General features: G+C 35.5%; 3 protein-coding genes across 4 annotated transcripts; 1 reads left to right on the top strand and 2 right to left on the bottom strand.

Moving 5' to 3' along the window:
• Positions 1-484: 484 nt before the first annotated feature.
• On the top strand, positions 485-1,998 carry LOC135804333 (inner centromere protein-like). Of its 2 annotated transcripts, XM_065318178.1 has the most exons (4): positions 485-779; positions 866-1,554; positions 1,618-1,764; positions 1,820-1,998. In XM_065318178.1, exons 2-4 carry the CDS (start codon positions 1,029-1,031, stop codon positions 1,906-1,908), a joined length of 762 nt encoding a protein of 253 aa, XP_065174250.1. In that variant the 5' UTR covers positions 485-779; positions 866-1,028; the 3' UTR covers positions 1,909-1,998. The 2 variants fall into 2 exon arrangements, with proteins under 2 accessions (XP_065174250.1, XP_065174249.1); XM_065318177.1 differs by having other exon boundaries at positions 485-1,554.
• A 440-nt stretch (positions 1,999-2,438) lies between these two features.
• Positions 2,439-4,850, bottom strand: LOC135803672 (uncharacterized). Its single transcript, XM_065317344.1, has 7 exons — positions 4,796-4,850; positions 3,775-3,929; positions 3,521-3,676; positions 3,201-3,405; positions 2,956-3,107; positions 2,676-2,897; positions 2,439-2,618 (listed from the first exon to the last, which is right to left on the bottom strand). The coding sequence occupies exons 1-7, from the start codon at positions 4,848-4,850 to the stop codon at positions 2,439-2,441; spliced, it is 1,125 nt and encodes a 374-aa protein (XP_065173416.1).
• On the bottom strand, positions 4,003-20,120 carry LOC135804346 (uncharacterized). Its single transcript, XM_065318201.1, is given in 16 exon segments — positions 4,003-4,593; positions 4,796-4,861; positions 5,032-6,673; positions 6,909-7,020; positions 7,088-7,399; positions 7,507-7,535; positions 7,538-8,510; positions 8,646-8,825; positions 8,895-8,903; positions 8,905-9,027; positions 9,095-9,255; positions 11,356-11,563; positions 11,623-11,841; positions 12,610-12,770; positions 16,481-16,672; positions 19,645-20,120. Coding segments are annotated over 13 exon segments (3,999 nt in total). The 5' UTR covers positions 16,578-16,672; positions 19,645-20,120; the 3' UTR covers positions 4,003-4,593; positions 4,796-4,861; positions 5,032-5,258.
• Between the last annotated feature and the right edge of the window lie 2,315 nt (positions 20,121-22,435).

A 22,435-nucleotide genomic window follows, 5' to 3' on the forward strand; every position in this document is an offset into this window, starting at 1 on the left:
CGGGACAGTATATGATAAGAAAGCAAGAGGTGCGTAAAGCCGGCGCGTCGACGTCACGCGACCTTGTACACGAATTTGAAATAGGCACAATACCTGTGATCTAAACTAAACTAGATTTCGCTGCATGCAGCAAGTTGATGCGGCGCTAGAAAACAGCGCGCGGGACACATGCGTTAAAAAATTGAAAGAACCGTACCGTGCACTGCGCACTACTAAGAGCAGACTGAATCTCCTCTGAATCGGCCGTTGCCAAGCAATGCAGCGCAGCATGACGCGATGTAAAAAGTTGATTACCCATAAACCATGATAAGCCCCACGCCAAAAACGTTTCAAAATATCGAAGAAAATGTGTTGTTATCAAAATAAAATTTCCGAATTAGAACATTTTTAGGATTTTCGATATTCTTAGTTGGAAAACCAAACGAATTTGAATGATATTGATTTTTATGACATGACAACCCATTTTGTTTTTTTATATGTTGATGTCTAATTGTCTTTTGGCATCCCTTCATTTAATTGTTGAGTTTGTCCGCATTTGCGTGATTTCGCGTTCAATCAGTGCTCATTTTGCGTTCAAAAATTAGTTATTTTACTTCTAAACTTGCTAAACTGCTGCTGAATTTTGTGTTGCACTTCACTTAACCGTTATTTTCTTATTCAGCACTTATACTGTAAATATCACGCAAATGTCAAAAACTCAAAGCTCAGCTCCGATTCATATAAATAACAGAACAATCGAGCACCAAACTAATGGCTACGTAAACGAAAATAACATAAAGGTACGCGAATACATCAACCCGGCGATATACGTTGAAACAACCTACAAGATGAACTCTTGCAATCAAACAATTTACTTTCCTGGCAGCGGCGACCATCCAAAAACAGTCACTGTTAAGCGATGTGCTTGTTTTACCAATCCAGACGACTGTCCCTGCCATCCTCGACCACCGAAAGAAGAAATCAGTCAAGCAGAAGCTGAAGGTTATGGAATACCACCTAAAATAGATGAACCTTTATCACTGACAAAGATGAAGGAAATGCTCAAAGATGTTAATGATGCGCACGGTGAAAGTGGTATAGGATCTATATCACAGATAAGTTCTTCGAATAGCGCTTATAAATTAAATTCGCAATCTATATTTGAAAGCGACAGCGGTATCACTGTCAAAGCAACTAATTCCACATCAGACCTACGGCTTTCAATACCATCCCTTACATCAATCGATACGATTCGTGTCACTGACAATCACACGCGAGGCGAGAATTATCGTGAATGGTGCCGGCGAAAAGATTGTGAGAGGAAATTACAGGAAGAACGTGATCAGCTGATACAAAAGATTAAAGAACAGCAAAAACAGGCTGTCCTAGAACTGGAACGCGAAAACTTTAAGCGATGGCTGACAAACAAAAAAAAGAAAGATGAGGAAGCAAGACAACTGAAACTACAGCAGCAGGAAGAAGCAAGACGCAAGGAAGAAGAGAAAAACAAGCGATTGAGCGAAAAAGAACGAAACTATCAGATTTGGTTGAGAAAAAAGGAAAAAGACGATTTAGGTGGGGTTTTTATTTTAGCAACTTAAAACTTTAATTAATTTGTACACGTGTTTAAATGAATAGAAAAAAACATTAAAAAGCAATTGACACTAATTGAACGCGAAGAAGAGAAACAACGGCGTATTGAGGTCAGTCAGCAAGCCTACGAGTATTGGCGAGAACATTCTAGGAACAGGCAAAAACCGCTACCGTTTGGACGAGGAATGGATAGTATGCTATTTTTATTTTGCAATATTTAATATTCTTATGAAATATTATTTTGCAGCTTTAAAGTCATCCGTGTCTGTCTCATATATCAATCCACAACCATGGGTACCCAATATAGAACCGTCCAAAAAACCACACTCGCAGTGACAACATCGACCATCAATATACAAATATTTAAAGATTTTTTTGTATAAAAATCGAAATACATCTCTTGAATAGAAAACTATTTTTTCCCAAGTTATGTCACAATTTTCAATATGGAGTAATCTTTAGAATAATTTTATTAATAAATATAAATTCTTTAAACTACAACATCCCTCGCAATTTCTAGCATAAGACAATAAAATATTTTTTTGTTTATTCTAAATACACAAGATACAATTTGTCTAAAAGCTATCATAAGTCCCCTAAAAATATCAAAAACAAGTCATTCAATCAGTATTCTTATTTTATCAAACAGTTATATTCATTTTATAGACGAATACAACATTACCTAAACGTGATTGAAGTGCGATTTATAGTATAATAGTTTTGTTTCAGCAAATAGATATATCTAGTTTCATATCAATTAATTTTCATGCATCTATATAAATACATATGTGATTTTGTTACACACCCCACAATTGTTTCGTTGTTGATAATATTCCATCATTATTCAGTCCGCTTTTTAGAGTTTGCTAGAATGTTTCTTCTTCTTCCTGCAGGCGCAATATATCAGATTTATTCATGAAGTAGTAAGTTGGTTGACGCCCTTTTAAGTCTTTTGAGACCCGTTTTGCTCCTGATTTAATCAATACTCGACTAATCGACTCAATCTTTTCAATACCCATCGCATAATGCAAAGCAGTTCTATCCAGCTACTCAAATAATACGAAATTAACTTCGTTATTTAGATTTAGTTGGTTAAAACTTACGTTATCTCCAATGCTTAATGTTTCCGGGAATGTATTCGCCAAATAATCGACGATTTCTTCCTGTTGACATAGTACAGCCACGTGTAGAGTACACCTACCGTAGCTGTTCTTTCCGATTGCTAGTAAACGACCACTACCGGTGTCGTTTGCATCAGCTAGCATTTGTCGCACGTCGGTTAGGTTTCCTTCGCGGATCGCATGATGCACACGCTCACGTCGTTCCTAAACGTTTTAAAATATTTATACAGAATATTTCTTTTAAATTTATCAGAAAACGTACTTCAAACGCCAAAATTGAATGTAAAAATGCCACTGTGTCTGGTTGATTTGCCTGATTGGCAGCCTCAGAAATTGGTACACCATCTTCATCTATAATGTCTATAATGTGATCGTAACCATCTAACAAAAGTTCAACTAATTTATCTGTGTCTCCTAGAAAACCATTTTTAAAAAATGATTAATTAACATTCGGTTTTAAACAAGTAATTCTGATTATGGAACATCATTAAGTTTAAATTGATCTACCTTGAGTGGCAATTTGCAACACGTATCTATCAATCTCGAGCGTGTTTTCCGGCACGGCCGCTTGCACCGTGATGTCCCTAGCAGTGCGATAGAGCTCATCTCGGTAACCGATATTAATGTTTGTTTCCACTAGCAGCTGGAATAAAGCGTTGCGGCCGTGCGATCGGGCGGCAGCAAAGTGCAACATGCTTTGACCATGCTCGTCCTAGACAAACACAATCACATCAAATCTATATACCTACTAACATCAGCTAAATTTTTGAGCATAAATATTTGTTAACACCAAGTGAATCTAACAGTTATCAAGGTTGAATTCATACCCGGCTAGTAGGACTAAAAGCTGATTCTTCTTCTGGCATGTTTTCATTGGGATCTAGAGTGACAACATCGATGTTTGCGTGCGGCATTGGTGGAGGAGCCAATTCTTCACTTTCTACTTCTGGTGGAGTTCCAACTGTTATCATATTTTGACTTTCCTGCATTAACACATATTTGTATAGGTAATTTAAGTTTGGTTTTATTATTTATTATGTACCAGTAGATTATCTCCTGCAAAAATAAATAAATTTATTACCTGAGTTCGACCTCTTGATTGTGCCCTATTGTTATTATTCGCAAACTGATACAAATACTGAGCGAGATAAGCAATTGGATCCGAAGGCCGCTTGCTGGCGACTTCAGTTAGACCTTTTATCAACGGATCGCCGAGTGCTGGAATGGAAGCAATTACTGCAAAATTTGTTTAAAAACACTTGAGTTACACAGAGGAGTGAACACCACACCAGAGGTTACACTGCAAACAAAATGGTCAACCATTTGTAATTTAGTCTATTTGAAAAACCGAAGTATTCAAATAGAATATTTGAAAAGATAAAATGCAAAGCATCAGACAAATTACAGGCAAGTCAAACAAACAGTCAAGTACAAACAAACAGTTGATAAATGAGTAAGTAGACAATAACAGAAAACGTAGTTTATACAGATTAATGCCTGATTAAAAGATTAATTAGGAAAATATAAAGAGTAAAATTCTACAATTCTAGGCACTTTGTCGGGTAAATAAGCAATTAAAATATTGATTATTTTACAAGTAGTGCATATTCGCAGGTTCATAATCTTACAAATGATAGTCATAAATATCATTTCAAATGTTTGCATTGATAGATTTTGATATATTTATTTGTTATAAATATTTCCATATAAACTATTTTTTTATGTTTAATGTACCTACAACATATACAAAAAACCAACACAAACATTAGCTTCTACTTCACTATACAAACTACACACAATATGTTCTTATCCAATTTTAAAATATTTGGTCAACATTTATATACGCGTAAACATATTCTGCTTGTGGTCGAATAATCAATAACTGACGATGACTAAAAATCTAAAATTGAATAAGAAAAAGCAACATTAGGTTAGAATAGGTTAGACTAGGTTTCCATAGGAAGAATAAGTTAAAGTTAGTAATACTGATACAGAACCACACTCCAAACCACTACACTAAGACAATACAAGGAAAGTTACAGAAAATGGAAATTGAAGTATAGACAAAACAAAACTTCATGGTATGTAAATGTCAAACTTACAGGAAGCTAAGTAGCGTCCCTCCTCGGTACAAAAGAAGGGCATTTCCACTTGCATGTTGTGAGCATCTGAGAACAAATAAAACATGAGTAAACAATGTTATTATTGATCTGGAACGACCACAATGACAACGGTTTATCACAAATTCAAAATGAAATGTAATTATAAACAAATCAAGCACAAGGACAACACATTATACATTATACACAACTTCGTCGGAATGAGCGTTTGTTTTTACCTAGATATACATAGATATTGAATCTTAGAATCCGTTATCCATTCCAGTTTCCAATAAAATCACTTATTCATAAGTTTCATAAAAGTTATACATGAAGATGTATTTACACGCGTATATGCTACACATTGACATCAAATATGCTATTATTATCACTAAATAATTAATCATTGCTCCCTTAATTGACGTAATTATTGTATATTGCATCGTATTCCAATAATCAACTGAATTTAGCTTTCGATGTGACCGTTCTTTTTCCGTTTGAACATGTTTACAAACAGTGCGGCGATATGTAACGAACTCGACATAGCCATGTCCTTTTCCAGTTGAAGAATATTGGCCACTGCAGTGCTAAAATCTTCGAAACATTGCAATTCGGTGATACTTAAGCATTGCTTGTTTCCAATCCGCACAATATCCGCACTGGCCGCGTTGCGGAAGTAGTTTAATCCACGCACATTGCACAAATATCTAAAGTTTTCCGGTTCTTTGATCAAATGTGGGAATCGAATGTTGAAGTTGAATTGGATGGTGTTGCCGACGGCAGTGGGGCGGGCACTTAGATAACCTAGATACTCGTCCCTGACGAAGCTTAGTTTCGTTTGTAGACAGTTGACGAGTTTGTATAAACGTGTGTAAATTTGACCCACATTTCCGGGTTTAATTGGGGACGTCACTGTCACTACACGGATATGGTCAAGCACGTTAATCCAAACAGCTAGATTATAGCTATTGCTCACAAAAACACCTCTGCCATATGGCCAGTGTTTTCCGTGTAGTCTGTCTGAATCAGGAATGTTCCATAATGGAATAAGGAGACCATTAGAGGCGAGAATTATTCTGGCCTCGGATGGTTCCTCCAAAATTTCGTTCATGGTATAATAGATACCATTGCCTTTGTCTCGAATTTCGTCCTCTGTAGCATTCGGATACAGAGACTGTGCAACTTCTGCACTTAGAAGAACTGTAGTAATCAAACGCTCTACGTGTTCCAGTTCACCTACACTCAGGTTGTTTGGCAATTCAAAAGTATCTAAATTGCGAGTGCATTCAACTCGTCCGGAGATAATGTTTTTGGCCGAAACGTCAAGATCTAAATCAATTGCAACTGTTTTTTCTACAACTTCCTCACAGTCATCCTCATTTACTAAATCAGGATCGTTTATTTTTTCTGTTTCGTTACTGTCGTCAAGCTCCTCAACCTGTACGAATTTAGTTTTCGGATGAGGTAACAATTCGATGTGTGGATCCATGTTGTTAGCGTCTTTAATTATCGGTAGCATAAGTTCAGCGAACACGTGATATGCAGCAAAATCAGGCGCTATAATACCAACAAGAAGATCGGATTCCAAATGATTGCGGAATTCACCATCAGTAGGTAATTTCTTCACACTGGGCCAGATTACGTCATACAAGTTGTGATCTAAACGAGTAACGCGTGTTCGAACGCTATCGAAGACATATCGGCGTGTGTGGCGGCTGAGAATAGAGTGCGATGATGCGATGGACTTAATCGTGGCGGTAGACGCCGCTGACGAGGCGTTGCTGTTCCGCCTGCCGTGTAGCACATTGTAACAGCGCTCTAATACCGTAATCATGTCCTGATCATCCAAATCTTTCCGGGCCGAATGCACGTCATCGGGAACTGTGGTAAGTAACAAACGGTTTGTGCCAGAACGGTTTTCGCATTATCACACATTTCAAAATTGGTAATGTTTGGTCATTACTGGACGAGATAGAGAGATGTATATGTAGGTAAACAAACGTCAAAAACGAACGACACGCGGACGGTAGGTTAAAAATACAAATAAAACACTTGGACACAAAATAATACAACATTTCACAGAAATAAATTCTTCGGATACCAACATATGTCTTACCTTTGTCTGTAAGCATTTCCTCGGCGAGCTCTTCAGCACCATACTCGGTCAGAATGGCGCGGTGTGAGAATTCGCCTTGATTAGATCGGTAAAAATCTGGAGTGTGACCAAACTGTAAATGTAATAAGTACACGTGAACATTTATCGATTGTGTTTTGACGCGTCATTGCCCGTTGTACCTTGTCCTCGGAGCGAGCATTTGCCCCCAAGTGTACCAATAGATTATAGTAGTGACCATTATCTGGCACCACGGCGGCATAATGTAATGGGGTGCGACCATTATCGTCCATTGCTGTTACTGTTTCTGGGAATCGGCCGGCTAGATACCGAACGACGCTTGTGTTTCCAAAGACGGTCGCCACGTGCAGAGGTGTCGCGCCATTGGGCGAGATCTTGTCCTTGGCAATTGCGAATTTGCGTCGATCCAACGCGGCCTGTAAATCTTTCAAGCTACCGTCTCGAGCAGCCATGTGAATCCGATTGATTTTATTCTGTAGAGCGGCACACGAATGAATGGATAAATAATTGATTAGTTTTGTTTTATTGATTAACCTACTCAGCAGACATGTTGACGTTGAAATATTGTACAAGCACTTACCATGTAGACAGGAACATTGTCGAGAAAGATTGAAGTTCCGGAATGTCGCTGGTATGACCCATCAGGCGATCACCTTCACCTTCTAAAACCAATGCTGCTAGTTGTTCCATGTTGCCGGAGGAAACCATTGCAGCTATTTCAGCGTCGGCACGGTCATCTTTTGTTGCGCCTTGCTCGTTCACGCTTTCAATCTCGTTCTCCCCATTTACTACACCTTCAATAACTGCTTCTGGTTCAACAATTGCCGTCTCATCTTCTTTTTCTTTTTCTTCTTCTTCATCTTCCTCTCCATCTTTTTTAGGTTCGGATTCTTCATCTGGTGCTGATTCTTCGGTATTTGCAATTGGTGGAGGCATTGGAGTAGGTTCCCTTTCAACCGGTGCTGGTGTTGGTTCTGGTTCTGGTTCAGGCTCCGGTTCAAGTTCGGCTTCTGGTTCTGCTGTTTCTGGTTCAGGTTCAGGTTCAGCTACTGTTTCTGGTTCTGGAGTTGGTTCAGCTTCTGGTTCCGGTTCAGGTTCGGGTTCAGGTTCAGGATCGGCTTCAGGTGCAGGTTCAGGAGTAGGTTCTGGTTCTGGAATTGCTTCTGGTTCTGGTTCCGGTTCAGGCTCGGGTTCGGGCTCAGCCTCGGCTTCTGGTTCCGGTTCTGGCTCTGGTTCAGCTTCAGGTTCTGGTTCTGGTTCAGCTTCAACTTCAGCTTCTGCAGGTGTTTCCTCTTCCGCAGTTCCATCTCCATTTGTAGCTTCATCTTCATTGTTGTTTTCTTCAATTTTATCAACTTCCTCGTGGTTGCCATTGGTGGGTGCTTCCTCAGAACCAAACACTTCCTCAGCATTCAATGCTATCGGTTTAGCCATCTCGTCCAATGGAGTTGCAGCGACGCCAAGTATTCCCCAGTCGAATGTCGAACCTTCCTTCGCCTTGCGCGGTGAATCCGGAATGACGTGAAGTAGCTTAGCATCAATCTCGTTGGTTCGAGTTTTATAAAATCCTGCGCTTTTCGATTTCTGTAATTGTCGTTAATTAATTCATATGATTACAGTCATCAACGAGTCGGCGTAGTCGACCGTCCACGTCGCAATTGGGCGTAGTTTGGGGCATTCGTCATGCGTGCTAGAACAATCAAACACTATCACACTTACGTTATCGAGAGCGCCTTCGTCTGCGCCGGCCTCGACGAGGTAATCAAACATTTTGCCGCCATCTTTGAGGATAACTGCGTAGTGGAGTGGCGTCCTGCCTTCGTTGTCCACACATGAAACACTCTTCGGATTGTGGGAAATGATGTACTCAGCAATATCCGTGCGACCCAATCCAGCAGCCTGTATAAAATATCCAACACAAAACGCCATTTTGATTTTACCGCAATCGTAAGGTAAAAGCCCACCAACCTTGTGTAAGTGGAGTTAGACCATTGGAGTCTTTCGCAATGTAGATAACATTGGGTGCTGGTGGAGCTGTGTGTTCCTGGAATGCTTCAAATTCATCGTTGACTACATCTGCATGAACGTCCTTAATACACCCCTAAACAATCCAAAACAAATCCGTAGTTTCTCACATCTTACCATTTTAGCGGCAATCAAAGACCTACCAGAATATAAGGACATGATTCAAGAAACCTCTTGACTTTTGGGTTGTTACTGTGTTCCACCAGCAGTTTGTTACCATGTCCTTCCCAGATTACCTGCTGTAGGCTGGCAAGATCCCGTTGATGAATCCATATCCGGATGTTGGACTTCTTGATGTTCAGACCTGAGAAGCCGTCGCGCATTTTGGAAATTTATCGATTTTATGCACGCGTACGAAAAGCTCAGAGCTTTTGTATATGATAATGCTGCCTACGCGATGCGCTGTAAGCGTTTGAGCGACGCGACCGATCGTAAATGACCATCAACTGCGTACACCTACATTAAGAACGCAACTACCCTTCCATCCGTTTACCACTTGCTTCGTTGCTAGAATACACACACAGGGTGGACACTCAATATAAACAAGTACACGAACATCGTTACCAACACATGCTTGTTTTCGTGTCGCTTGTAATAACAATACGACCAGTATATGGTGCAGGCCGTCACGTGACCCGATTCACGTATTAATAATTGAACATTTACCGAACATTTATCGATCCCCAAGGTATGTGACTTACTATTCTACGGATACAAATTTAAATAAAGGGAATACAACACAAGATACCCGTTAATCGTACTGTTCGATATGCAAGTTATCAGAATTGTACCAATTATTAGAAATATACGAATCACGTAATGAAGTGTTTAACATTATTGGAAATGCTAATCATGATTAATATTTTTTTGGTCATAAACTCGTATTTTTAGTATTTTTCTTCATTTCCATAATTGAGTTTTGAGCGTAGTTAATATAAAAATATGCATTTTCTTTACGGCATACACATTAATATATATTCTATTCTGAAATATATCTGGTCTTTGAAATCATTAGTCGGACGCGTCACTTTTTATTGCCCGTAAATAATTTATGTGTACATGTTTCATTACAGTGATGCACGCACGAATATTGAAGATACCAGCAATTTCTAAAAATTTCCATTCAATTTTTTTCTAATTGTGAATCTGTAACAGTTTGGGGTGACATACTCCCATCAATTAATCGACCTTAATTTGATGATTCAGAACTGCTCATTATTCCAAGAATATTTTTTTACTCAATAATTATCCCGTCAAGTTACAAAGTTTTTCTCATTTATTAAGCGAGACTAGTTAGTTCTACTAATTCCCCGTTTTTATATTCAATGAAATAAAAATTTTGCTGGTTTTACAAAAGAAAATCTATTTAGATACCTGATTTGATTTATCTTAGATTGAATTGATGTAATGAGCTAAATTAAATCCAAAACTTTTTTAATACCCAACTAGTTTCTAACAAAAGCAAAAAAACGAAACCCGCAGTGCTTTTATCGAATATTTTATCGTGTAATAAACACAGGAATTTTTTGTTGGAGCGTTGATACATACAAATTTTGTTACAAAACTTGCGCTGATTGAAAGAACGTTTGCTGTGGGCAGCGCAATAAAAAAAACAATTTATAAAGCTGTGTTTCATAAACATGTAGATCGTGCCGGAGGTAGTTATCATTCGTGAGGGCGTGTCACTGTGCTGACATAATTAATCAGATGGCATTGTCCTAAATGTATTTCATATTAATAATATTTTCGAATAAATAAAGTTAAAAAGGGAAAAAAGAGAAAATGCGCAAGCATCAAATAATAACAAATAACAACTCAACTTTCGACTTGTAAATTATGTTTGAGTTTACATGTTTGCTAATTTGTTGTAATTTTGGATATTACCAAACATAATAATTCAAACTTTCATTCACTTCAATTAATTTTTTTTGATTACTTTTTGGCTTCTTTTCAATCTACAGCAGGCTAGCACTTGTAAATCTTTCAGCTATAATTAGAGCTGAGCTTGGAAGCACGCAAAATGTGTTTTTGTCAAATCAAATCAAATCAAAGCCAAGTGAAGGCGAGGAAAAGAATTGAATAAACACGAGAACACTATAGCAAAAAACCTCTGCCACAATGCCAAACGACGCCCTGAAATTATATATAGTGGCTAAATTGCTGCCAATCAGTTATTTATCGCCCAATACACAACCCCGAAATGTACATTTGCATAATTAAAGCGATTGATATTAAATATTCATCTTGATAGTGCCATATTCGTGTAGGGTCGGACGCGTTTACACGTCATGAAATTATTTTTGCGGAATTAATTGAGGTTGAACTTAAAGTTGAAGGTAAGAATTTTGCACGTTTTTGCAAAAATCCACGTAGTAACAAAATAATATATCAAAAAAATACTCACTATCACTAACTTGTGTTCCCCTCCTCGAAGAAAACGCCGTTTTGTGTGCACTTGGCAATTCCAATTCAGAAATATGGTCCTTATAATACTTTGCTGATCTCTGTCTGTTATCTAATGCTGACGGATCGGCTCCGGCTATCTTCAAAAACTTTTGCATAGCACTTACGTTAGTACACATTGGCGTGTAGTGATACGGCGTGCGTCCTTCCTAAAAATAACATTAAAATTTAAGAAAAGATGAACACAAAATCATTAATTTATATTTACCGCATCTTTAGACTGAACAGCACTCGGATAATTCCTAATAATCCATTCAGATATACTCTTCAAGTCATAATAAATGGCTTTGTGTAACAATCCAACCCCAGCGTCGTCTTTGGCAACGATCAGTCTCTTTCTAGTCTTTTCATTTTCGTCATCCAACAGCGCCTGAAGTTCATCCAGGCGGCCGCTGTTGACGGCATCGTGCAGCAAGCTTATCTTACTCTGAAACAATTAATTAAGCACTTTATATAAATTGCAATCGCACGAGTGGAACGCAGTTATCTTTATATCTTTATTTGTGTCAACACGTCTGGCAAAAATTTGAATAAAACGAAAATTGCATGGTTGCATGACTATGATTGCATTATGTATGAATGAATCAAATCTACAACGTCTAGCAGAGTTTATTGTTGCGAATTTAGTAGAGTATACGAAACGGAAAAATAAACTATGATGGATTTTCATATTTACGTTTCCGTTCGTAACTTTCGTTACGTTTTAAATAAAGTCTTCAAATGTGGAGACTTTGAGAGAAATGACCTTGCGACTTGCGAGTTTCATTATGTAAATTCTCTTCATGTTTCGTGATGTGTACTTATTTTATTGTAACAAATGTTTAGTTATATGAACTGCTAACGTGTCAAAACGTGTTGGATATTGTTTTTTATTCGTTTCATGTTTGCGTTTCAAAGATGTCCTTCGGTTTTTCTCTATAAAAGCGTCAACACTTTGTGTAATATTCTTAAAAAGTGAGAATGAGTTCGGAGTAATCGAATTTCATGTGAATTGAAATCGCCTGCTGTTCAGAATTGATTGGCACTTTCATGAGAATAACACATTACGGATTCAATGAAATAGACAGTCGTCTCGTCGAATCGCTTTAAATATTTGAAATTGTCGTAAACTCGACACTTATATAAATCGATATATTGATTGAATTGGTGGCGAATAAAAAAATAAAGATAGAGATAATAGATAGTGTTTACTTGCCATTAAAACGGGTAAATTCTTCAAAAAATTCTTGACCTTCGGATCCGGTGAGCTTTCGGTCAACAACTTCCTGCCTTGGCCCTCGTAGACCAAATTTTCCAAGCGTTCCACATCACCGGATCGTATCAGTTGTTTTAAATGCGCTGAGTTGAGCGATAATACTGTAAGAAATTCCGACATTGTAAATTCACTTTATTAAATAGAATATAAAAAAATTATGCTCGATTTTTTATATAAAACGTGTAAACTTTTGAGGAAACAAAGAGAACTGAAGGTGTATAAAGCCAAAACAAAACTGAGACCATGCTAGAAATTTATTTAGTAAAGCAGTCGATGAAATTTGAATATTTTGCAAGACATAGGGGCGAGTGTTCATCAGCTGTGCTAAATTATAATAGAAATTGTATTGATAACCCCATGCATTATCTAGCAGAGAGAGAAATGTAGAAAGCTTGTTCATTTCAAATAATCATAGAATACACTTGAACACATCGTGAACAACACTTCATGAATATCAATATTAGTGTTATGTTAGCAAGATTGCACAAGGTTACACAAGGGTATAATTTGCATGCCAAATATATAAATGATATCCTTATATGTACCTAACACAGGGTGATATTAACATTTGGGCATTCTTATGATCCGTACAAGAAAATATTGATTTGTGTACAACTAAATTATGCTGGTGCTAATTAATTATTAACGCTCTGATGTCTCGAAAGTGATTAATGCCAAAACGTGTTGACTGTTTAACCCGCGCAATGCTTCATCAAATTTGTAACGACTTTCGGCACTTGCAGGCCAAGCCCATATTACTTCAATCATTGTTTTTTCACACCTCGCATTTCTCATGTCATAACTCGCGGCCAGCCTAATGAATTCCACCCTGTTATTCATATTCATATAAAAACTTAATTATCACGTACACGAACAATTACTAATTCTCGTAATGTGTTGATGTCATGTATGTTATTAATTTTAATTTTTTGTCGTAATTTGATTAAGGTTGGGTGGGTCACTGATGTGTTTAAGGATAATTACTAATGATTTTGTAAAATTAGTAAGGCTTGCGTAATTTAAAGAAAGTACATGTATTAAGGTAAATTATGACGTCCAAACATTCCAGGAGGGTGTAATTTGTGCGACAATGCCCGATCGTTGACATGAGTCCTTTATCCTAGAAAACTAGTATCCGAAGAGAAGACTGTAACTGACATTAACTTTAATAGACTAATAATCAAAATAAAAAGGTGGAATATTTTTTAAAGAAAATACAACGCAATTTACCTAAAGTCGTAGTAAATTATCGATTATTTAGCTTATTGAGCATATGCACCAATGAAATCTGCCTCATTTCAATGTACTACAACCATAGAAATACTTAATGCATGTTAGCAGGCGTTAAAATGTCGCTTTGCATACCATAACTCAATAGGGGTCTCTTTACTGCATGCCTTCCGACTATTGCGTTGCAATCGAACGAGCAACTTCGCTAATTGCAGTTAAAAGAAAACGGTACCTGGTGGGTAATGGAGGCGAAACGTTATAAACCTACGTTATGCACGCAAAATGCCCACGGTGTTATTTATCGGCGCGCCCTTATCGTAATTATACACACATGCGTTTATTAAAAACCATTGTGCACAATACAGTTGCGAGTACTTCCAGGGAAAGATAAAAAATATAAAATGTTATAAGTACTCCCATGAAGAATGGAACAAACACTATGCATACCTAGTTCTTGAAAACAAACAAAAACTTATGGCTGTGTTATAGGTATACGAGTATGAGTAGTGGAATAAGATAATCGTATTATTTCAGATACGACTTGAAGGCGTTGATAAATGTATAAATTTATCAAATGTAAAAAATAAAACAGAAGTTTATTTATATGATTATATATTAATACAAACAAAATTTGTTCATTTTTTTAAATTTATTTTTAGCATTTTGTGGTTAGAATGTACCCAAACAAGTTAGGCAACAATTGGGACCAACATAACCTTATCTTGACTGCGCAATTCAATTCAAACCTATGCAACCTACAAAACACCAATTTATTTATTTTTGAGTGAAGTTATATTTAGCATTATTCTACGCAGTTTCCTGGAGTAGAATTAAATTATGCATGTGTAAATGCACTTCAACTCGTGTATGTGTAATTATTCACGGAAGAAAACACGATTGTCAATAATACGACGTGTCTTCGTCCATGCATGCAATCTAGACACACACGTACTAAACAGAATTGCAAATCGATCACTTTGATCGGCATACATTCATCGAGAATGTTCCCATTGTAAGAAACTTAAGTAAACAATGCACGAGGTAGCGCCTGATATAAACGCATAATGAGAAATTCAAAGAACGTAAATGTGTTTACGTGGTAAGTAGGTGTATTCGAGAAATTGAATTTTGCATTATTAATTATCTTTCGTGATAAATGTTTTCATATTTTAACAACACTTTAGAATCAAAGTGTTGGAGGTTAAGTGGTTAATACTCGTAAATCTAATGGGTAAATAAAAAAATAAATACAAAACAGTATGATAGTCAAAAATAAGAAACGTATATTCTTGTTTAAGGGGCGGTAACAATGTAAAAAGAACTAGGCATTACCCAAGTCAATTAATTTACCCAAAAATTGTCTTTTTTTTGAAACAACAAAAATTCTAACTGGGTATTATAAGAATGCAATATTTCATATTCAGACATATAAGAACCTATCCTCAGATGTCACTCAATTCTTTAACTGAGGTATGAAATGATTGACATTTCTATTCCAACAATACCCTCAACATAGAACATCAACAAAATGAATACAGATTTAGGCTAAACAGTATTGTAGGGTCGTTGAACAACTCCATTGTTATATGTATACTTATAATAAGTATGTAGTTGTTGTTCCATAGTGTCGTAAAACATGTGCTAGTTTATTTTACCATCACAGGTGTTTTTATAAATTGGCTGCAGCACTTAATTACGACAAAACAATCGACATAGTGCATGCCTTTCGAGTTTTTATGATTAATGGATGCGTTCAACGACTCCTGTTGTTCTGTTAGTTTGGTAATACCTCTACAATAAAATACTATACTGTATAAATATAATGGTACCAAATATTCCATAGTTCTCTGGGTTTTATTAACCTAATTATACATGATACGTAAAACTATAAAATAAATGTGTGAGATTGTGGATATTGAAATTTGTTTCGATAGTTTCTCCACTATCATTATATCAGACATCAGTCCTGCATTCGTACAATGACTTTTGAACCACTTTTACCACCTTCGATAAAGCTCGATTGTTAACATGTGTACCTAACTGCAATTATAGGTTTCTATTAGTTTATTACAGTCAGGAAATAAGTAATATGTATTTAAGTTTATAAAAATAAAATAAAACAATTAATATCTTTATTAAAGGAAAAATATTTTTAGTAAATGCACACGATGTAGTTATTCATGACCTGAATAACTTCATAGAGATTACTATCAATGGCATTAAAAGTGACACCATGAAAATGTGATAAATGGAAAGTGCACATTGACGTGTTCGAATCGCTATCGTGAAAAATCTCATAACCTAAATTCTATTTAGTTCCTAAGTAGAAAAATAGGACTCGACTTGGTTTACAACAAATTACTCGGACAATGCAGGAAATCGATATTTTAATGTAAATTGAAGCTCGTGTTTTGTTTAACAATTTTATTAAATTGACCGTTGGCTAAGTATAGAAAAACCACAAACCACACACGAAAATAATCAATTTAACAATCACAACAGACAAAAGACCAATTAATATACACTAAAAGTCCAAACCACACATGAATTAAACATCATCAATAAAACAAACAAAAATTACCTCTTGGTGGGCTGGAGTGCACGTACAGACCATTCATTTGCTTCAGTCTGTACGATCGATTCGCATGCTGTGAATGCTTTCGACTCGGCACAGGCATTATGTTATCCAGATATTACCATTCAGATGATTTATCACGCGATATATTATAATCAACTTCAAAATGCACTATGACAATATTTTTTTACCAAATTACTGTAATCAATTTATATAAATTTATATTAAAATAAGAACGATTTAACGAGAAAAGACAGCACAAAGACTAGAAGGACAAAAATTACATTTGTACGCACACAACAGACACAAGAAGAAGAAAAATGCAGAGTTTTAGAATAGAATACAATATTTACGACACAAACAATGAAAATGCTATGAAATATAATTACAGAATTTATTATTGCATGTTGGTAATATATTACCATAAATGCATAACTAACGGATTAATGAAAAGGACAATCTCTCACCCACGGCAAATAAAAATATTCGTATTGATTTTTAAAGAAATTTTCCATATTTATGCACGCAAATTTAAATTAATATTAGATAGCTATAATAAAATGCATTTATATAGTTTATATTGTTATGAATATTTTATTTACTATGAATACTTGCATATTTTAACATAAATATCTATTGAAAATATAAAATAATTCATTTTTTAATATCTCCACAATGAATTATTGTGTTTTAATATAATTTTAATAATTTAATGAATAAATTACACTTTCACAGGTTTTCGGCTCTAATCTCATGTAAAACGTCTTAATTTTAAAATATAGCATAAAAACTAATTTGTATGATTTATTCCTGGGTTGTGATTAATCCAATACTATAAAACGTTTAAGAAGTCAACGAAGCGACAAGGCTGTTTGTTTCATGGAACCGCCTGTGGCTAAAGGTTACGTCGCACATAAGGTGCGTGCAGATTTATCAGCAATTTCATCCGGAATATGTAACTATAATATACGGCGAATACAAACGGAAAACGAAAATGCGGCGGTTCAAGAACCATGCAAATAATCCCAACACAGTCAGGTTTCAACGTTTCAAGTTCAAGCGCGCCTTGCGATTACGCCATTATTTCGCTCACACCAGGTTACAGGTTACACAATTATTGCTAAAAACTCGCCAGCGGGGGTGGCGGATAGAACAAAAAATGCGCAGACACTATTACTACTACACTGCGGGGTATTATTATGACCGCACGACACAAACGAAACTTAATTAAATATTTTACCTTGAAATTTCAATCAGATTGATCCAAAAGAAAATAATACGAATACTAGTAGTGCTAGTATAAAATATATTGTAGGTGAATGATGAAGAAAGTATAGTTTAGTATATATCTTATAGTTTTAGGTTTTAATTCATGTGTTTTGACTTGCTTTCAGTTTTACGACGGCATAAAACGCGTGTTTTTTTTAATGACGGTTTTAATGATAGGCAAAATAAATTGCAGAGTGAGGGGTGATTAAAACGTCTCGTTACTTACCCCTGGTAAGTAGTTAATGAGTTAAAAGTTTATATATCATACCTACGTTCGTGGCTTTGTAAATTGAATGTTTTAGGTTTAAGCATGTTGTTATAATGTTCCTATGTTAGTGCTTATAAATTTAATGCAAAAATGTACACCCTAACGCCTTCTAGGCCTAAAATATAAAGTTATGTTTAAGAAGAGATGCGCTCACTCACACCCATAAGAACCTGTATTCTGTCCATTTGAGTGTCGTCTACGTTCACCATTACACCAAAAATGTGATAAACGTCCTATTCAACAATGTAAACAAATTCTTCGTGATGAAGGAAAAATATTGTAATATTCAGAAATAAAATAATTGCAACATTCAATAATTACTTCTAGGCCAATTGATGAATAAAGTTTAAAATTGCTATTAAAATCTGAAATGTAAATATGTTCTTAAATGACCGGTTGAATTCAAAACAAAGACCATCTCGCGCGGCATTGATAAGAAATATTTATCATAGCGTGCGAACTCGCACCGATACATCTATCTCCATTCCGAACAAGTCTTAACTTGTCGTATTGAATAATTTCATGCAAAAATGTGTATCTTGACGCCATCTAAGCTTAGATAAGAGAAATATATTTAAGCAATATGCGCACTCACTGATACAAACAAGCATGCGACGTATGAGCTCACACCACACACACACACACACACACACAAGTGAAGTGTGTATGTGAGATATCTCTTCTCCAGCAATCGAAATAATTTCTCCTTTGCAAAATATTGTAGTAGCAATACAACAAATAAGTTAAAAACGAAACAAATAATTTATTTACTTCACTTTAATTTAATGACTAATTTTATTTTTATATGCATCAATTAATATTAATTTCTAGCAGAATTGATGAATGAACGTTTAAACTTGCTGTGAAAATATAAATCCGATTTTGTGTTGTTTTTAAATTAGCAAGCGAATGCAAAATTGTAAACAAACACAATCTTCTGCGAACTTGATCAGAAACATTTATCCTTCCGCGTGAACTGATACGTCTCGCTGTATTCTCAACAAGTCTCAACATGTTGCATTGAATAATTTAATGTAAAAATGAGCATCTTGACGCCATCTGGGCTTAGAATATAGAGATACTTTTAAGTAAGATGCGTACTCACTGATACACAAACCCAACTCACACGGACACGAATTCTAATAGTTTACAGTTTAAAATAAGTTTAAAACTTCTAAAAAAAAACTTTAAACATTTTATTCAACTAAATGCAAATAATCATATTAATTGTCTTATAGTCTTATTTTTAATTAAATTGTCTAAAATTATAGTAGTACGCCCTATAACTATTCGTCCTTGTTAAAGAAATAATTAATCAAGTGGCATGACTCTCTTTGAAACCGCCCTAAACGAAGATCTATTTGTCAAACTAAAATTACACCGAAAAACAACCAAAAATAACTTTCATTGACTCAATTTGTTATTTATTATGTGAATTGAACTTACATACCTACGTCGGTTTCCATTTTCTACTATTTTACTATAAATTATACGTCTAATATAAAGTAAGTAACTAACAATATGATAATGCACAAATATAAGACAATTACACACACATAGTAAGAAGTAGAGTGCAACATATAAAAGTATAGAGTAAAGTATCGATAGGAAATAGGTAGAAGATAATATTTACCAATAAACAGATGTTATTACCAGTGATGACGTTAAATTTTAATTATTTATTATAATTTTAGATTTTGTAGGCAATATTTGACCGAACGGAAATAGTTTGTTCATCAATAAGTAATAATATTCACCAATTCACCGCCTCTTTCATGATTCACCATTCAAATTGACATTTATGTCCACTTAAAACACCGGTCACAATTGTCTTATTATATCCGATAATAATTTTCTCGCGTATGTGTATTTTTATCCAACGAAAAGTTTTTAAACATAATTTATACCGAAGCGTGGGTGTAGTGATCGAAAGCACGCGTCGGTTAGTTATTAACGGTTAACACACGAGCGGATGGGTGTCGTTGCCGCGTTGGATCGCATTGGATCGGCGAAACAGAAACTGTAAAATTTATTCGTCCCGGATTCGGCGGCGGAAAAGGAACGCGAGACGGGCGCGGGAAATCGTCGCGTGAACGACAACTCCTTCGCTGCGACCATGTGCGAGTGCCGCTCTACACAGCGCAGTGGTGGCGGTGGAGGCGGCGTGAGTGGCACATGAGCACGCGGCGCACGAGGCCATAATGCGCTGCAATTGTTATTGTAGACAAAAGGGTTGGTTTTTCTTGCGTCTTTGCGTCGTCTAATGAATGGCTATTGCTTATTGAATGTATTGTAAACCGAAGCTAAAATTAACTTTAATTGTGTGTGTTTCTGCTTGGTTTTGACTACAATACTATTGAGCATGTAATTTGCATGATTCTAGATATTTAGATTAGAAAATTTATTTATAAAACCAATTTGATTTTTTAAATTTTCCTGAATAATTATGTAATCAAGTTGCATAATAATCGCGTTTACACATTATTTCTTTTAAAACTAATTATAACTGACCATTAAATTATAGCGTATGAATTTTAGTTGTTATATATTGAAAAAATTAAACAAACAATGGTAATTCTTCGAATAATTGCCAAGATGGCATTTAAAAAACTCGATTAGCAAAAAATAAAATTAATGCAAAGTTGATAAAGTATTACAATGGACGCGTGGTGTGAGTTTGTGACTTATCAACTAACGAATTCGCATTATTTGTGTCGCACAGGCAAGACCAATTCAAGAGATCGCATAAATATGCAAATTTGTTGTAATGCGAGATTATTACAGCGTTCATTATGCACAAGTTAATTGCGCCACTAGACTTATACAACGTAGCTAGTCCGAATTGCGATGTGGAAAAGTCGAACACGATTTTCAGTCATTCTAATCAGTAATTAGCTGTATACGTACTTTAAATTTCCATACTTGCCCCTAATACGCATTGACGTAGTGCGTAAGTTTAGAAAACATATCAATAATTTATTAATTATGATTGTATAAAAAGAAATTTGGGTTAAAAGAAAAAGAAAAAATAATTATCTCGATAATGGACTTTGCATTATACATTTTTAAAGAGGTATCATGTTTCTTAAGGAGGAAAAAAAGGTCATGTAGATCAATTCAAGCTTTCAAGCTTGCAATGAATTATTCAGAACCAACACGGGGATCGAAAACGATAGAATAACACTTTTGGATATCATTGGGTACCCAAACTGTTTTCAAAAACAAATAAACATCTCTTTATTAATTGAAACATACAAACATTGATTTTCCACTTTGGAGGTGTTTTACAAGCCAATTTTCTGGAATAGCAATATATTTATTTATTCAAAATGAAAAATATTGCGCAAAACATGACATTTATTGTTATCTACCCTTCATTATCGGGTGGTGTGCATGACAGCATGCACGAAAGTACCGAACACATTATAAAAGCGAACACGGTCTAATTTATTTTGTCCTATTTTATATCGAAACGAGTCCGCGCTACATACTCATCGCGGGCACAATAGCATAAACATAATGGCGTGCCATTGATTAATCGATTTTAACAACACGGTATATTTATTATTGTCCTCTTCTTTGTGGATTGTTATTATTATTGCCTATCATGCTTATTATCAGTGAAAATTCACTTTCAAACTTTCAATTTTAATTTACTTTAGAGTTGATTTATATTTTTTGACAGTGGCGATTTTCTTTTCTAATTTTATTTCAACTTGCGCTATAAAATGTTACAATTATGATTGAATATATAAATTGGCACACCTTGCAAAAATATATCCTCGTAGACAATTTTTTATACCTTCGTTTGCAATCATTTCAAGACGCAACATAAAACATTGCACATTAGTTTTGTTTTATTCTTGTACAAGTAATAATACAATTTAATCATGAAGTTTTTGATAAACTTGTTACTTTGTGCTGCTATTATGCAACTTTCTGTCTGTGTATTTGATAATGGTAAATATAAAACAACTGTAGTTTAAAACAAACTTTTAACTGTTATTGTCCAACAGAAATCAATTTGGAATGCATTGGAAAACGTTTTGAAAATGTTACGTTAACTGCGTATTATCCAGACATTGATGACGAGTCACATGAAAACGCATATCAGGACAAAAAAGGACATAAACTGAGAACATTGCAGGTGAGTTATCATAACACGCTAACTTTTATATCGACTAATATTATTACTTTTAAATAAAATGTAGGATTTTATGGATGATCGCAATCAATACGTCACCATATCCATGGATCCAGATTTAGGAATACCTTACGGGACTTCCGTTTGCATTCCAGAGTTAAATGTTCATTTTGGACATCGAATTCGTGCGCAAATTCGTGATTCCAGCAGCGACTTAAAGGGCACTGGATTTACCCGGGCAGAAATTTGTGTTAGAAGTGAGAGTGATAGCTATGACACT

The sequence above is a fragment of the Atheta coriaria genome, unplaced genomic scaffold (assembly GCF_025399875.1).
Source record: "Atheta coriaria isolate IRGN ID8LTWV9N9 unplaced genomic scaffold, Caltech_Dcor_3.1 hic_scaffold_3_pilon, whole genome shotgun sequence".
NCBI lineage: Eukaryota > Metazoa > Arthropoda > Insecta > Coleoptera > Staphylinidae > Dalotia > Dalotia coriaria.

Coding starts and splice junctions, on each gene's coding strand:
- LOC135804333 (XM_065318177.1), top strand. CDS start 687: ATGTCAAAAACTCAAAGCTCAGCTCCGATTCATATAAATAACAGAACA. Junction 1,555..1,617: donor AAAGGAAAAAGACGATTTAG/GTGGGGTTTTTA, acceptor TTAAATGAATAG/AAAAAAACATTAAAAAGCAA. Junction 1,765..1,819: donor GTTTGGACGAGGAATGGATA/GTATGCTATTTT, acceptor ATTATTTTGCAG/CTTTAAAGTCATCCGTGTCT.
- LOC135803672 (XM_065317344.1), bottom strand. CDS start 4,850: ATGCAAGTGGAAATGCCCTTCTTTTGTACCGAGGAGGGACGCTACTTA. Junction 3,677..3,774: donor AATCAAGAGGTCGAACTCAG/GTAATAAATTTA, acceptor GTGTTAATGCAG/GAAAGTCAAAATATGATAAC. Junction 2,619..2,675: donor CATTAAGCATTGGAGATAAC/GTAAGTTTTAAC, acceptor TTATTTGAGTAG/CTGGATAGAACTGCTTTGCA.